At 38.5% G+C, this 15,363-nt stretch overlaps 2 protein-coding genes across 2 annotated transcripts; both read left to right on the top strand.

Annotated features, from left to right (window-relative positions):
- Positions 1–5,916: 5,916 nt before the first annotated feature.
- Positions 5,917–7,971, top strand: LOC140795744 (U-box domain-containing protein 26-like). The gene has a single exon (XM_073148496.1). It carries the CDS (start codon positions 6,239–6,241, stop codon positions 7,469–7,471), a length of 1,233 nt encoding a protein of 410 aa, XP_073004597.1. The 5' UTR covers positions 5,917–6,238; the 3' UTR covers positions 7,472–7,971.
- A 1,972-nt stretch (positions 7,972–9,943) lies between these two features.
- LOC140794704 (uncharacterized) lies at positions 9,944–14,799 on the top strand. Its single transcript, XM_073146838.1, has 4 exons — positions 9,944–10,203; positions 10,295–10,440; positions 12,963–13,081; positions 14,302–14,799. Exons 1-4 carry the CDS (start codon positions 9,989–9,991, stop codon positions 14,401–14,403), a joined length of 582 nt encoding a protein of 193 aa, XP_073002939.1. The 5' UTR covers positions 9,944–9,988; the 3' UTR covers positions 14,404–14,799.
- The last annotated feature ends 564 nt before the right edge of the window (positions 14,800–15,363 follow it).

Genomic DNA, 15,363 nt, shown 5'->3' with positions numbered 1-15,363 from the left:
AACAAAAACGATGCAATTTAAGTCAATTTGTCCCTTTTTATTTATTGACTCTTCTATTTGTAATTTAGTTTAAGAGAGACATGGCGATATAAAATGAAGTTTTCGAGGATACAATATTAAAATAGCTGTGGTTCAAAGTGTATAGTAATAAAATGCATTTAATACTACTTTCCAGTGGAAAGGTTTGGACAATGATATCTCTATGGTCTACTTGTGAGTGATGGCCAAGGCACAATTTGGACTTCAACGCTTCCTAAAGTTGCAATTATTTATATAAGATAGATAGTTTTGGTCTCTACTCCCCCTCCTAGCTATTAACTTTGATTGCCTCCGTCTCTTTTGGCTGCATTGTATTGGGAGGTCCAGATCCTGCTCATTTTGTTGGGAATCGAACTCTGACCCTCTTCCTAGTTCTTGAACTTGGGAATTGCTAATAGTATTTAACCAATTAATAATGTAGATCATCGTTTGATATCAATATTTGATGTGTTTACTAGATCAACGTCTATGAGATAATAATAATTGACGTGTCTAAAATATACCCATTTAGTTATTAAGTTTAGGGTTAGACTAGTTTGAGTAAATTGAGGAGATATAGTTTGGTGAAGAAATTGGATTATTAATTAGATAATGTTGGATTGGTGGAATATGATAATAAAAGGGCATTAATGGTTTGGATAGCTCAGTTTGATAAGGAAATCAAAGACTTTGAACTTTCCCCGGTGGATAATACCAACTGAGTAACAAAATTAATCATAGAAGGAAATTTCAAAAGTAAGCAACCATGGCCTCTTATAACCCTCGTCGTTCTCAACCACTAACAACCATCTTTTGATTTGGACTGTGCTTTAAGATTTGGTTGAATATTCTGTCTAAGAACTTTTCTTTTCCAAAAAGAAAAAAAATCCTTTAACCATTAAAAGAGTGGTGATTAGCCTCACCACCAAACTTCCACATTGCATAGAGAAGAGTGTTGTCACTGGATATATATATATATATATATATATATATATATATATAGAGAGAGAGAGAGAGAGAGAGAGAGAGAGAGAGAGAGAGAGAGAGAGAGCAATGGCTACTCACATAATCAACCTGTATGTGGGCAAGATATTATTCAAACAGGTCCTTTTGGGAGGCCAAGAAATCGCAATGCTCGTCCCGGGCCTAGTCTACCATTCTCAGTCTTAGGACTTAGTTCAAAATAAAAAAACGTTATATGAAAGGTGGGGAACAGAGACTCCATTCATCCTTGTCGTGACCCATGGCTCCCTCACTCACTCTCTCTCTCTCTCTCTCTCTCTCTGTCTCTCAGCTCCATCCCTCTATCCAAGCTAGTCTCACTATTAAGGATCTGAACTTCGATGGTGAGTGAAATTTGAACCTTATTAACTCTCTCTTCTTGCCGGAGGAAGTTACCCTTATTTGTAGGATCACTCCTAATTGCACTACTTCGGACAAGCAAGACCGTCTCACTTGGAAGCCTCTAGCAAAAACTAACTTTACCTCTAAATCAACGTACTGCTCTCTCACGAATGGTGATTGGCTTAGCTCCTCGTCGACTCAAGCCAGCAGTCCATGGAATCTTATATGGACAAACAAAGCTTCCACTCCGAGAGTCAAGTTGTTCATCTGGAAATGCTCGGTGGGAGCTCTCCCGATAAGAATCGTTCTTCACATGCGAAGGATTGAAATAGATCCTTCCTGCCTATTTTGTACCAATGAGTTGTAATCCATCGATCATGTTCTTCTTCGATGCTCCTTTGCAAGAGCAGTGGTGCTAGCAGATTAGGGTTATAGGCAAACCCAACTACTACAAAGTTTAGTAACTGGCTTGTCTCTACTACTTCGGCTTTGAAGGATTACAAAGAAACAACCTACTGCTTCACCGTCCTCTGAAGTATCTGGAAGGCAAGAAACAATTTCATATTCAATGAGGAAAAACCTTGCCCACGGAAACTTATTGCTTTAGCTAATATTTTTTGGTCAGAGACTTCATCACAATCGCCCCCTAAGCTCTCGTTGATTCAAACATCCTCCCCCAATCCTCCTATCTCTAACAGTGCTGAGATTCAACCTAGTGATACTATGGGATGGTCCGATGCATCATGGTAAGGGAGGAGCGAAGATGGTGTTAGGTTTATTCTTTCAGAGTCACAACGCTTTGCGTAGTGAAGCACAAGCACTATGTTTGATGATAAAGGAAGCTCTCTCTCGGACTAATGGGAGAAATATCTGGTTGTTTAGCAATTGCCTTAACTTAGTAAACATGCTTAACCGTAGGGGGAAGCTCCAACCAGATTGGGCAATAGAACCTAATATCAAAGATTGTCTTAAATGGATATCAGACTCCACTTCTATCAATATTTGCTACACTAGCAGACAAAACAACTATGTGGCTAACAACCTAGCCAGGTTCATTTTAGCAAACCGTGTTTGTAAGGAGTGGCTTGACCCTCCTCCTAAATTCCAGTGTAACCTTGTTCCTTCTCAATGAATAGGTCATTGACCCGTTTAAAGGGGCAAAAAGGAGCAATGGTGGACCATTGAGTTTTCTTTCATGAGTACCAATTAATAGGAGCAGCTCCATATTAGTTGCTCATAAAATAACGGAGCAACTTGTAGCCCAGGTGGGCTTAGGCTTGATTCAATCTCGGCTTAAAATTAAAAGAGCCAAGCATATATAGGCTCAATTTGAGCACAAAGCCAGCTCGTTGAGGCTTAACTTGGTAGGGTTCCATATTCTTAGAATTGGATTAATTTATTATTTTTATCCTAATCATCTTAAACAGTTAAAGCATAAAAACTTGAGTCCACCTGACTTGATTAAAGCTTAAATTAAGATTAAATTAAGTTCAAATTAGGACCTCAAAATTTACCTAAATATTATAGAAATTAGTGGTAATACAGAATTTCTTTTTATTATTTCAATCCCTATTTGTTTCACATATGATCCAACGCAAACCGTTTCTAGGCGCATTTGCATAAAAATATTTTTTTAATTATTAGAATAATAGAAATAAGTTCTCGTGTGTATATTTTGTATATAAATTATTTATATTTTGTTATTAAAAAAAATATGCACCTCTACTCAGTTTCAAAAGCTCAAACTTACTATTACCAAAATTTAAGAATTTTTTTACACAAATAGTTTCCATTTCTATAATTAAATACTTCTTAACTAATATTTTAACAATAAGCATTGTTAGTACTAGGAAAAGGAATCCATGTATATTTATCAAAAATATATAGTATTTTGTTTTTATTATCATTAAGTCTCATGTTTAATGTCTCAAAAATACCTAATGTTAGGTTTTCTTTTATCATAGCTATTGCATAGATGAATTAAATTGATTCTAGATGCAAAATAACCTCGGAAATATTTTAAGATTAAGGTGAAAATAAAAGTGGAGTAGAATTTTAATTTGATGAGGTGGACTAGGATGAGATGTAGTTTAAGAATAGTGGGTCAATATTAGAATTTTTTAAGGGTATTTTAGTTGAGGGGGAAGAAAGGAGAGAAAAGTTCATTTTAACACTAATTACTTTTTCCTGTCCTTTAGGTCAAAAATTGGCCATAATTTATTATAGAAGAAATTACAATTTATTTTTCAGTGGTGTGACTCGATTGTAATTCGGTCACGAGTATTTTTAATTTAAGCACTTAATCCTGCCTAAGTTATAACTATTTTTGTCGGTGATTAATTAAGACACAAAAGGATTTAATAATCTCATCAAAATAAAATCTAATTGCTAAAAATATGAAAGGACTTAATAATCTCATCAAAATAAAGTCTAATTGCTATTTATTCATGGTGAGAAATTCTGATGCACATAAAACACTATTAGTTTTGAAAGAAAAATATAACCGTTACAATTTAATTTGGACCGCAACAGAATTAAATACTTTAAATTAGAGAAATTTGCGTATAACACATTGTCGTTTGGCGAAATTATGGTTTATATTCTATATTTTTATTATTTAGGAATTGAGCCTTATAATTTAATAAATATATATAGAAAATACCTTGTAGTTATATCTATTAATTAAACTTAACAAAACTTCTGGGTTAAACTAATTATACTAAGAGAATTATGAAAATACTCTTAACTAAATCAAACTAAAGGCATTTTAGCTATTTTAGAAAAATATATATTTTAGTCATTTAAAAAAAATATCTACTTAACTGAATATACTCACGGTTTTAGTTCAAATCTAATCCAAAGTATTTTCTGCATATACTCGTTAAATCATAGGGTTCGATTTATAAATAATAAAAATATAGGGTGTAAATTATAATTTTATTAAAAAAATAGAGTATTATATGCAAATTTCTTTTAAATTTAAAATAAAAAAGGAAATTAAAATTGAGGTAAACCAGGCATAACTATAATTTATCCTTAATTTGAATCCATTATGAAGGGAGGTGGGTTCTCCATCAAATTCACACTAAATCACTGGATAATAGCCATTCTAAGGGCCTCTAATGTTCAAATGATCCATTGACATACTAATGATGAGTCTTGTAAAGCAAGCACACAATGTGGAGATAGTGATAATAGACCAAATCTTGACCAATCTCTCTCTCTCTCTCTCTTAAGTTCGAACTTAAAATTAACTCAAAATTGAATAATCAATTCAAACTTAATCTTATATACATACTCAAAATTAATTTCAATTCAAAATTAATTAAAACTCAGCTTATTTACACGATGAGAGGACCATCTAATGTATGCGATCGATATATTAATACATATTCAACAACATGAAGCAAAATAAGAACCTAGTTGGCTAGTCCCTAGTAGAAGTCTTCTAAATCCTCTATGATAGACCCATAGGTATGATGATAGCTAGGTTATCCATGGCATTGTTGCTTCCTCTTAAATTTCACGAGAGACACAGAGAGAATACTACCAAAATTTTTAGATCATGCAAATAAATAAAAAAAGATTTTAATCTTTTTAACAGGCAAGTACAAGGGCTTTGTGAGGAACCTTCCTCTCTGAGAACAAATATACAACAAACATTACCCACCTCCGCCTCACGTGCACCGAGGAGTAACCAGAGATCAGATCACTCACCTCCCAGCCGTCGGATCGACCGGCTCCTAAAGAAAAGATCGAACAGTGGGGAGCATTTCGGTCATTCACTACGTGGGAATTCCGTACCCTGGAGCGGTCCAAAGGGTCGGGCAGCGCGCGACAGCTGTGAAACACGTGCGGGCGAGGGGAGCGGGAGGCCCGCGCCGGGCCCGACCCGTCGATCTTGTCGGGTTGACTGGGGACAGGGTAGGACCCGGATCCGTGTGGTCCCCAAACCCCTTTCCCCGATAATAAAACCATTAACCCGCACGCGTGTGCCAGCCTACACCACGAGCGCATATACGTGTGACACGTCACTGTGGCTCGTGGAATAGATATTAAGAGTTTGTTAAATGCAGGTTACGTGTCGAGAGCTTATTGTTTGGATTGGCTGTAATATTGTGATGGGTGGGTTAGCAAAAGGCGGTCCAAGTCGCGGTTGGAGTTAGGGGGAGTGGCGTGGTCTTCACAGAATATTTGTACCCGAGGCCCCAGAGGCCAGGGGGCCAGGGTGAAGCGGATCCCTTCACTGCGCCCGAATAAAGGGGCCCAATTGGCTGCCATGGGCCCCACCATCCTAATCCGCTAACCCGGATGCGTTTGACTGGCCACCTCCCGATTCCCTCTTTGACCTGCCAATCTTGACCGTCCGAGGTCCCGAGATGCGTGCGCCTGCGGTCGCCCGACGGTTCAGATGCGGTCGAGCTGCCGACATCTGAACGCACCCGCAGCTGCACGAAATCGCACGCCGGCATTAACGTATGGTCCTCGGAAATCGCGTTAGATAACTTGAGAGGGCGTTAAAAGTTAAAACGCAGAAAAATAAAATGTGAGGGTCCTCTATGTAAAAGAGAACTTATACGGACGAGCAATGTACGTGCACAAAACCAAAATTCGGAAACCCGGTAGAAAACAAGGGCCATGTGACCCGAGTCCTCAGCGTATAAACGAGGGTAGTTTGGGAATTCTACGTTCCTTTACCCGCACGTGTGAGGGCTCTCATAAGTCCCTAGCCCAGCTCGCTTCTTCTTTCCTCGTTCGACATCCAAAACGTCGAGTCGAAGGATTCTGAGAGAGAGAGAGAGAGAGAGAGAGAGAGAGAGAGAGAGAGAGAGAGAAGAAGAAGAAGAAGAAGATTGATTCGAGGAAGAAGAGAGGGATGCCGGGGAGTGTGGCGCCTTTGGATATGACGGGAGTACAGATCCCGTACCACTTCCGGTGCCCGATCTCGCTAGAGCTGATGCGGGATCCGGTGACGGTGTGCACGGGGCAGACTTACGACCGGCCGAGCATTGAATCCTGGGTGGCGACGGGGCACACAACATGCCCGGTGACACGAGCGCCGCTCGCCGACTTCACCCTCATCCCCAACCACACCCTCCGCCGCCTCATCCAGGAATGGTGCGTCGCCCACCGCTCGCTCGGCGTCGAGCGGATCCCCACCCCGAAGCAGCCCGCCGACCCCACACTCCTCCGCCTCCTTATCTCCCAGGCGGCCGCGCCGCGCTCCTCCTCTGCCGCCAGGCTCGCAGCGGTCCGACGTCTACGGGCGCTTGCCAAAGAGTCCGACAAGAACCGAGCGCTGATGGCGACGAGGGAGACGAGGGAAGCGATGGTGGGGATCGCGCTGGCAGATGCAGATCCGGATCTGGCAGCGGAGGCGATGGCGGTGCTGGCAATGGTCGGGATGGGGGAGGCGGAGGCGGCGGATCTGGCGGAGAGGCCGGACCGGATCTGCCGGCTGGGTACCGCGGTGTCCACGTGGCAGACGCTTGAGGCGCGGATCAGCGCCGGCGCGGTGATCGAGGCCGCAGCGGCAGTCGGGGCGAGGACGGCGATGGGCGCGGCGGATGGGGTGGTCGACGGGGTGGTGAGGCTAATCGCCGAGAAGGGGAACGCACGTGCCGCGCGCGTGGGCATCAGGGCGCTGTTCGCGCTGTGCCTGGCGAAGGAGAACCGACATCTGGCGGTTGCCGCTGGGGCGGCGGCGGCGGTGGTGGAGAGGGTGAGGGAGGGCACCGGCGAGTCGGAGCGGGCAATGGCGACGGTGGAGCTACTATGCCGAAGCGAGGAGGGGAGGGAGGCGGTGATGGCGGCCGCCGCCGGGGACGCCGGCGGCGCGGCAGCCGTGGTGGCAGCTCTGGTGAGGGGTATGGCCGGAAAGGCGGCGGAGCACGCCGCCGGAGCCCTCGTCGCCATGGTCGGCGCATCGGAGACTCTCCAAAAAGAAGCCGTCAAAGCCGGAGCCATGAACCAATTGCTTCTCATGGTGCAGGGTGGCTGCTCGGATCGAGCCAAGCGCAAGGCCCAACTCCTCCTCAAGATTCTTCGTTCGGCTTGGCCGCAGCACGACGACATCATCAACTCCGTTGACTTCCTCCGGCCATTCTAATCCAGTAAACCCCTCCCCACCACTCTTTCTTCTAATCTTCGAAATATAGATATATTAAAAAAAAAAAAAAACATCTCTTTGGCATCTCATTCCTTTGGATCAATGGGAAGACCCGAGGGATGAGATTAAAGTTAAAGACAGATGAAGATGGCATGCTTGGATGGTGGTAATGGTAGTTTTTTTGGTGAGTTGTATGTATGGGGATTTTGTATGTATCCATTTGATTTTCGAAAAACAAAAAAGATGGACAGATAACACCAAAAAATGACTTCAACTGCGTTCTTTTCTTCTCTATTTGAGCAATTCTTCTTAATTGGAGAAAACAAAAGAATTAAATATCTTTTTCTTTGGTTTGGAATTTGGGTTATTTTAAGAGTTTTAAGTATATGCATGAGCAGAAAGCTGATTGACTTTGCCTGGGTTGTACTGCAAAATAGAATGTTATCTTTCCTCTAGATTTGAAAGAGAGAGTTAATGGATGTTTCTGGAATTGACTGCCATTTTGACCTCTGACTTTGCCAGTGCTTAGTGTGACCAATAACTGAGTTTTTAACTCTGCTCTGTAGAACAAATAAAAATAAATAAAATACAATAGACTTTATTAAAAATATATTTTATTTACTTATATGCCCATCTAAAAATTCGTATTTGCCTATTTATCCTGCAAAATATAGTATTTATATAGATACTTACTTCATAGACAATAGATAAAAAAATATTTCTAAATAATAAAAATTTAATAGTAATAATTTAATCTTTTTATGTTTAATTTTTTTTTCAAATTTAATGGTTAGTTAACTCCAGATAGTATCCATGCAAAAAATAATAATTTTAAAGAGTAGCATATATATAAAAACTATGTGTTTTGAATGGTACATATATATAACTATCAAATATATATAAGTAAACATGAGATTTTTGAAAGCTAAATATGCACACACAAAAAATAAAACACCAAATAATCTATGGCATCTTTTTTTTCTTTCTTTCTTTGATGAAAAAAAAAATCATCAGTTTGACCAACTAATTTGTTATTTATACTTATGGCAACTCATAGCTCTTAAGGTCTCTCCTTCCCTCATGATATACCCACAAGCAATTTGTAAACATTCCACGAACAAAATAACATAACATCATATTATCCATTGATAGTTTCTCTCGTCATCATCTCAGAATCATCACTATCAATAGATACGAAATAATACTGTGTCAAAAATATTTGTAGAATATTTAGGGGCATATCAGAGCTGTCGAAATTAAAAAAGAAAAGGACGATAATTTTAGGTCACAGCCAGATATAGGCCTCTCCTTTTCAGCTCAAAAAATTTCCTACATCTAGGGCATCTTAGAAACAGAGCAATTAGCTAATTGACGAGTCTAATTAGATAGGAGGAATATTTAACCTGAACCATGAGTCCTATCAGAACTTTAGTATAAGGTTATTCCAATAATAATGCATGAAGAAAAAGGAGGATGCCCCCAGTTTTTTTCTTTCTTTCTTTCTTTCTTTTTCTATTCCTCCTTTTGTTCATAGGTGTTAATTAGTGGGTTAGATTGGTCCTCCTGCATTCTTGCTTCTCCACTTCTCCCCCCCTCTTTGAATGCAATATTGTTCTTGGGCAAGTGTCCAAATCCCACATAGGAATGATAGCTTGGATTGCTACCAATGCAGGTGGCAAAAAGAGGGAGATGGAAAGAGAAAGGAGTGACCAGATGCTGCTGTTCATGAGTCATGGATGTTGGTGGTCATCACATGAGGGAATGGATATGTGAGTGAGTGAGCCCATGGGAATGGGATTCACATGGATGGATCAAAGTGGGCATCACATGAATTGAGAGACAGCCAGCCAGCCACCTTTGTCCTCTAAACCTTATCTTTTATTCCTACTCTAGTAGGAATAAAAAAGTTTTGATGTCAACTTTGCCATTAAAGATGGTCCTAATGCTCTATTTAAATGAGGTCACTTCATGGTCCCATTGACCAATTCAGTCATCGTCCCATTATCCCATGGATATTTTATTTTAAGATGACTAGTATTATATGCACCAGATTTAAATCTATTTTAACCTCTCTTTTTTTAAGGATTGGAGAGGGCTACTCCTTTGTCTAATTTATTTATACTTAGCATAAAAAATTATCTATTTTTTTTCTTGAGAGGAAATGGGGATTAAAATTACATTGGGTAAAATTACTGATATACCCTTGACATAAATGTATAACAAACAAAGTATCTATATTCTTTAATATGGATATTATCACAAAATTAAACCTATTTTCACATTCAGATTTCAGAGGAGAAAAATCTTAAACAAATATAAAGGGGATAAAACTCCAGAGCCAAGGTAAGGCCGAACCGGGCCTGAAATATTTGGGTTAGCGCAGGGCTATTTCTGTAATTATATGTTGGGCCTGGGCCTTGGGATCAGGCCCAATTTTATTCTTCGTTTATAGTGTTCTCCAAACCCCATCCCCAAGAATTCCAATAAACCAAAACCCCAGAGGGGAAGAAGGGGGAGATGAAGCTTCGTCACGCGATGGTGTGCTCATCGAACCAGAACCGGAGCATGGAGTCGCACTCCCTTCTCAAGCGCCATGGCTTCGACGTCGCCTCCTATGGCACGGGGGCCCACGTCAAGCTCCCTGGCCCATCTCTCAGGGAGCCCAACGTATACGACTTCGGCACGCCTTACAAGTTCATGTTCGACGACCTCCGGCGCAAAGATTCTGATTTGTGAGTTCTTTCCTCCCTCTCTCTCTCTCTCTCTCTCTCAAATTCCCGTCTTGGTTGAGCTGGTTTGCTAATAAAGTGATGAAATTTGTAGGTATAAGCGGAATGGGATCTTGCCGATGTTGAAGAGGAATTCTACGGTGAAGAATGCACCTCAGAGGTGGCAGGACAACGCCGATGATGGATGCTTTGACGTCGTGCTCACATTTGAGGAGAAGGTGTTCGATATGGTCGTCGAAGGTTGGTCGTCTTCTTCACATTTTTGGTTTTCTCATCGTAATTTTGTCGAACACGCTGACGGCAATATCAAACAGTCAAATTAGTTGTTATTTGCTGGAAATGTGCTCCTTTCTACTATGTGGACTCCATTTAATGTTTTGCAAAACCAGATCGTTTAGGATTCTTGAACTAGTAGAAATGTATAATACCATGCTGGCTAAGAAGCTTCATTATCGAGGATTTTCTGCATAAAAGAAAGGCCCATTAGCTCTGACTTCCAATTACTTCTTTTAAATATGCCACATATTGGTTTCCTTCAGTTTGGGTCTGAGAAAAAGTTTAACGTATGTGCCATGTGAAATTGTTAGAAAAGCATGAATTTTGGTGCTTTCAACCATTACCATGTTGAAAATTTAAAATATGTTAAATTAATCTCTACTTACAGGTTCACATCTTATGGCTGAAATGGACTTTCATTGTGCTGCTGTGGTTTGGTAGGTATGTTTGCAACAATTATCTAGGAGTTGAAAGCAGATTTATATCTGAATATGTTTTACTTGGTATGGGTCTTATCATGTCCCTTTAATTTTGGACACTAGACAAGGATGGTGTGAAGAAGTTTATGTCTAAGTTTGAAAATTATTGGCTTCAAAAGGAGGATTTCGAGAGTTGGTTGGAAAGTGGTGGATGGAGTATGGTAGTGGCTCCTTGCTGTGGAATGCTGGATTGATAAAATGAGGACCCTTAGAAGGAAGTTGAAAGGGTGGAGTCTTAATCTTAAAACAAAAGAGATGGAGGAGAAGAAAAAACATCTATCTAACAGGGAGGAGTTTGATATCATTGCTGAGAATAAGGATCTGCCAAAGGATGAGCTTTTACTTAGATGGGAGACCTAGATGATGATGGACAATTTATAAAGAGGAGAAATTAAGTGGAGACAGAGGTCAATGATGCAGCGGCTCAAAGAGGGGGATTTGAACACTACCTTCTTTCATAAGATTGCTAATGGCAAGAGAAGGAAGAATGTGATCTTTTCCCCACAATTGGATAGAAAGTGGTCAATGATTAGCAGAGGACTAAGGACATGTTACATCCTTCAATAAGCAGCTGTTTGGCACTGTAAATTCTTGGCTGCTGAGGGTGTAAGGAGATGCTTGGAGCAATGTCCCTAATCTAACTTGGGAGGAGCATGAAGAGTTGGAGAAGCCTTTTAATAAAGAGGAGATTAAAACTGTTGTATTCCAGATGGGTGCTGATAAAACTCCAGGCCCTAATGGGTTTTCTATGAAGTTTTATTACAGCTTTTGGGAGTTGATCAAAGAACTGTTATAGATGTTCAAAGATTGGTATAAGGGAAGATCCATTATCTAAAATATGCTATGGTTTATTTAATTCTGAAGAAGTTTGGTAGTGAGAAAGTGGGGGATTATAGACCCATCAGTTTAGTAAATGGTAGTTTTAAGATTTTTATGCAGGTGCTTACCAACAAGCTTGATGAGGTTAACACAAGCTGATTGGTGATGCCCAAAGTGTTATAAAAAATAAATATATTATGGATTGTATGATCAATGCTCATAAAATATTGTGCAATTGAAAGCTTATGATAATGTCAGATGAAACTACTTGGAAGATATAATGAGAATTTGGATGTTCATGATAAATGGATTGGTTGGGTTATGAGCTCTGTCTCTTCTTAGCTCTATTGTTGTCTGCTACAATGGTGAACTAAGTAATAACTTCAGATGCAATAAGGGTCTGAGTTAGGGTGATCATTAGGTTCCTTTCCTTTTGGTTTCTTTCCTCTTTGTTATTGTTGATGGTTTAAATAGGATGCTAGATAAGGCTAAACAGCAAGGGGTGATTTCAAGCTTAAGTGCTGATTTGATTAGGCAAGTGGTTATAAACCAGCAATATGCTGATGATACCCTTATCTTGTTCAAGGCTGATGAGAAAGAGGCTGCTACCTTGAAGTTTTCGTTATAATATTTTGGAAGGGATTTCTGAATTAAAGATAAATTTTTCATAAAAGTTGTCTTGTTTATCTCGGATGTGTTGTGATGGTGAGGGACAAAAATATGCTGAAATGTTTAATTGCCAGTTGGAATCTCTACCTGTGATGTATTTGGGACTGCTCTTCACGACTGAATACGTTTTTATCCTTCTTAATGTTTCTTATCGTTGAGTTATTCTATAAGCCATGACAATTAGCCAGCACCAGCAGATAAGCTAATACAACAAAATCTATTTCTTCAAGAGCAAAAGATAAGTTTCTAGTTGCAGTTCAGTCAGAACATGGCAGGCCTCTATGTAGTTGACCATATAGCTGCAATTATCATCTCTTTTGGTAGAACACGTTGCTAAATCTGATCCACTGATTATTTGGTAAATCATCCTTTGGAGTTGCATATGAAAACTTGCATGCATTCTCTTTGGTTCATGAAAGAAAACATAAATTATTTAGTTACTAATAATTTCTTTCTTTTTTCTTCTCCCTATGCACTGCAGAATATTAATGGTGTAACTGTTGTGTTTAATTTCTACAGATCTAAATAACCGTGAGCAAACATTGATGAAAACTGTATTGATAATCAATTTGGATGTAAAGGATAACCATGAAGAAGCTGCTATTGGAGCCAAGCTTGCATTAGATTTGTGCCAGGAGGTATGCTAGTAACTATATTGGCGATTATTTGTCTTGGATGAGTAAGCTTTTGATAATGCATAGTTAATTGAACTTCTTAAATGTTCTGCTGAATCATGTTCTTCTGGTTTGAATCTCATATTCTTAAACATCTTTGAGGTGTAGCCTTTGAATTGCTTGTTTGATGGTAATTCAACAACCAGTAATCTGATAAGCTAGGTGATGAGCTAGCTAGGACTCCAGCTATCAGGAGAACTAATATAAACCTTTTTCCTAGATTGGAGATGAAAGGCATTTCTTTGAGTGTACAATCAATACAAAGTTGCTATTTTCAGATAGAAAATTTCTAGAATAATATTAGCATGTTCATGATTGGCTTTCCTTGCAACATATTTGATGCCCAGAAAACAGGAAAAATGTACCACTTTTGAATTTTTTTAGGGCAAACGGATTCCACAAGAATATTTGATACTTTTATCATTTAAAGTCTAAAAGATTATGTTATATTAAGGATGCCAAGATGATGAAGGCATGGCTGCATGCCGGTCTTCATGCTAATCTTTTTTATTTTCGTTAATCATCATTAAAATAAAATTCTTAATATTTTCTATTATTCTACATTTAACTAGATATTAGTTTTAATTATTAAATTATTATCAATTAATATTATGCGCTGAATATTATTACGTATTCAGTTATATCATGGAGTATTCAATTATATTATAGGATATTTTAATCATTAATATTAGTTTTAATGAATGTATTCAATCATACTATGTGTTGAATAATATTTATATTTACTATTGCTTTATCTTTAATAAATTAGATTATTTATAAAAATAATTTAAAAATAAAATACTATAATGTAGGTTTTAATACATATGTTTAAACTGAAAATCAAAGATTGGCATGCCAAATACTAAAATAAAATATTTTTAAATATCCTAAATTTTTTTATTAAAAATATATTAAATGTGTGGCGAGGGTGTGTCGATCAGCACACCCCATGCTAATAGTGGCATGACCATCGTTGGGTTATACTATCAATCTCTTTGGCAAATTTGTGTAAGAAAATAAGAAGTTCAGTCTATACAATCTTTACCCGCATTTGCATATTTTGGCTTTAACAAGTCAATAATCACATTATTTTAAATATGCCTACAAGTTTCAAAATCAAGAAAATAACATGCATAACTTGATAAATGGGATGTTTAATTCATGGATACTCGTCTTTGGTGCAGCTTGAAGCAGTGGATTCCTGGGAGGATGCAATTGATGACGTTGTCGCTGCATTTGAGAGGCAACACAAGAGAAAGCTCTTATACAGCATTTCTTTCTATTAGATTCTTGGGTGCATGGCTGCAGATCAGTTGGGCACAGTGCCCCCTTTTCAAATTAAATCATGTATCAGTATGACATCCTGATAAGTTCCGAGCATGCCTCGATGTGTCAGCCAATATGGTATACATCCTTCTTTACTCCCTGCAGCAGACCATACTAGCATATCTGAAATACAAATGTATCAACCTTAGTGTTCTGTGAGATGTAACCATTTTGAGTGAGTGAAAATTACTGACTGAAAGCTAGCTGACATCCTCTTAGGCTTTTCCGTTGTATTGTATCTTCATTGCTCACTTATTGTAAGGCAGCAGTTGTTTTAAGACCCTTATAGCTATTACCTTTTAAAGGACTCTCACAAGTTTATTAATGTATAAGCTTATTTGATATTCTCAGTGGCATATAGTTGGCTATATTGGATAATCTAGTCTTACTTTATACAGTACGATTCATACATTTTATAACAGAGAAAAGAGTCTCATTAATGGGATCAGATAAAGATTGAACTTGGTTTCTTTTTCTTCAGGAGTAAATGCCTTGATGTGTTTTTCATTCTCTCTTTTGAGAAAAAGCAAACGTCTTAAAGATTGAACATATTATACATGGTTGAGGTCCTGTTATAAATGAAGGTCGTGTGTTTATATTATCATTATGGGCACAGGGGGTTGATTTATAATAAAAATTTTCCGCGTGATGCTGTCCAGTCTAGTTGTATGCAGATGGCGTTTCTATGCCATCTGCGTTATTACTCTTTCACCTGGAGAATAATGCTAATATTAGAATAGTTATTTTAATTTTTTATACTAGAAAATAGAGCCTATATTGATATAAACTATTTTAGTGTTAAGTTGTATGTTAATATGTATGTAATAATTATAATTAATATGACATAAATTAATATAAAATTAATATAAAATAGTATAATTGTATTGGTAGTGATTTTTTATACCAAATAACTAAAATAT

Source organism: Typha latifolia, chromosome 9 (genome assembly GCF_019914945.1).
Source record: "Typha latifolia isolate L0001 chromosome 9, TyphaL0001v2, whole genome shotgun sequence".
NCBI lineage: Eukaryota > Viridiplantae > Streptophyta > Magnoliopsida > Poales > Typhaceae > Typha > Typha latifolia.
The sequence above is the reverse complement of the archived record's forward strand: the minus strand, read 5'-3'. Positions and strand labels throughout refer to the sequence as shown.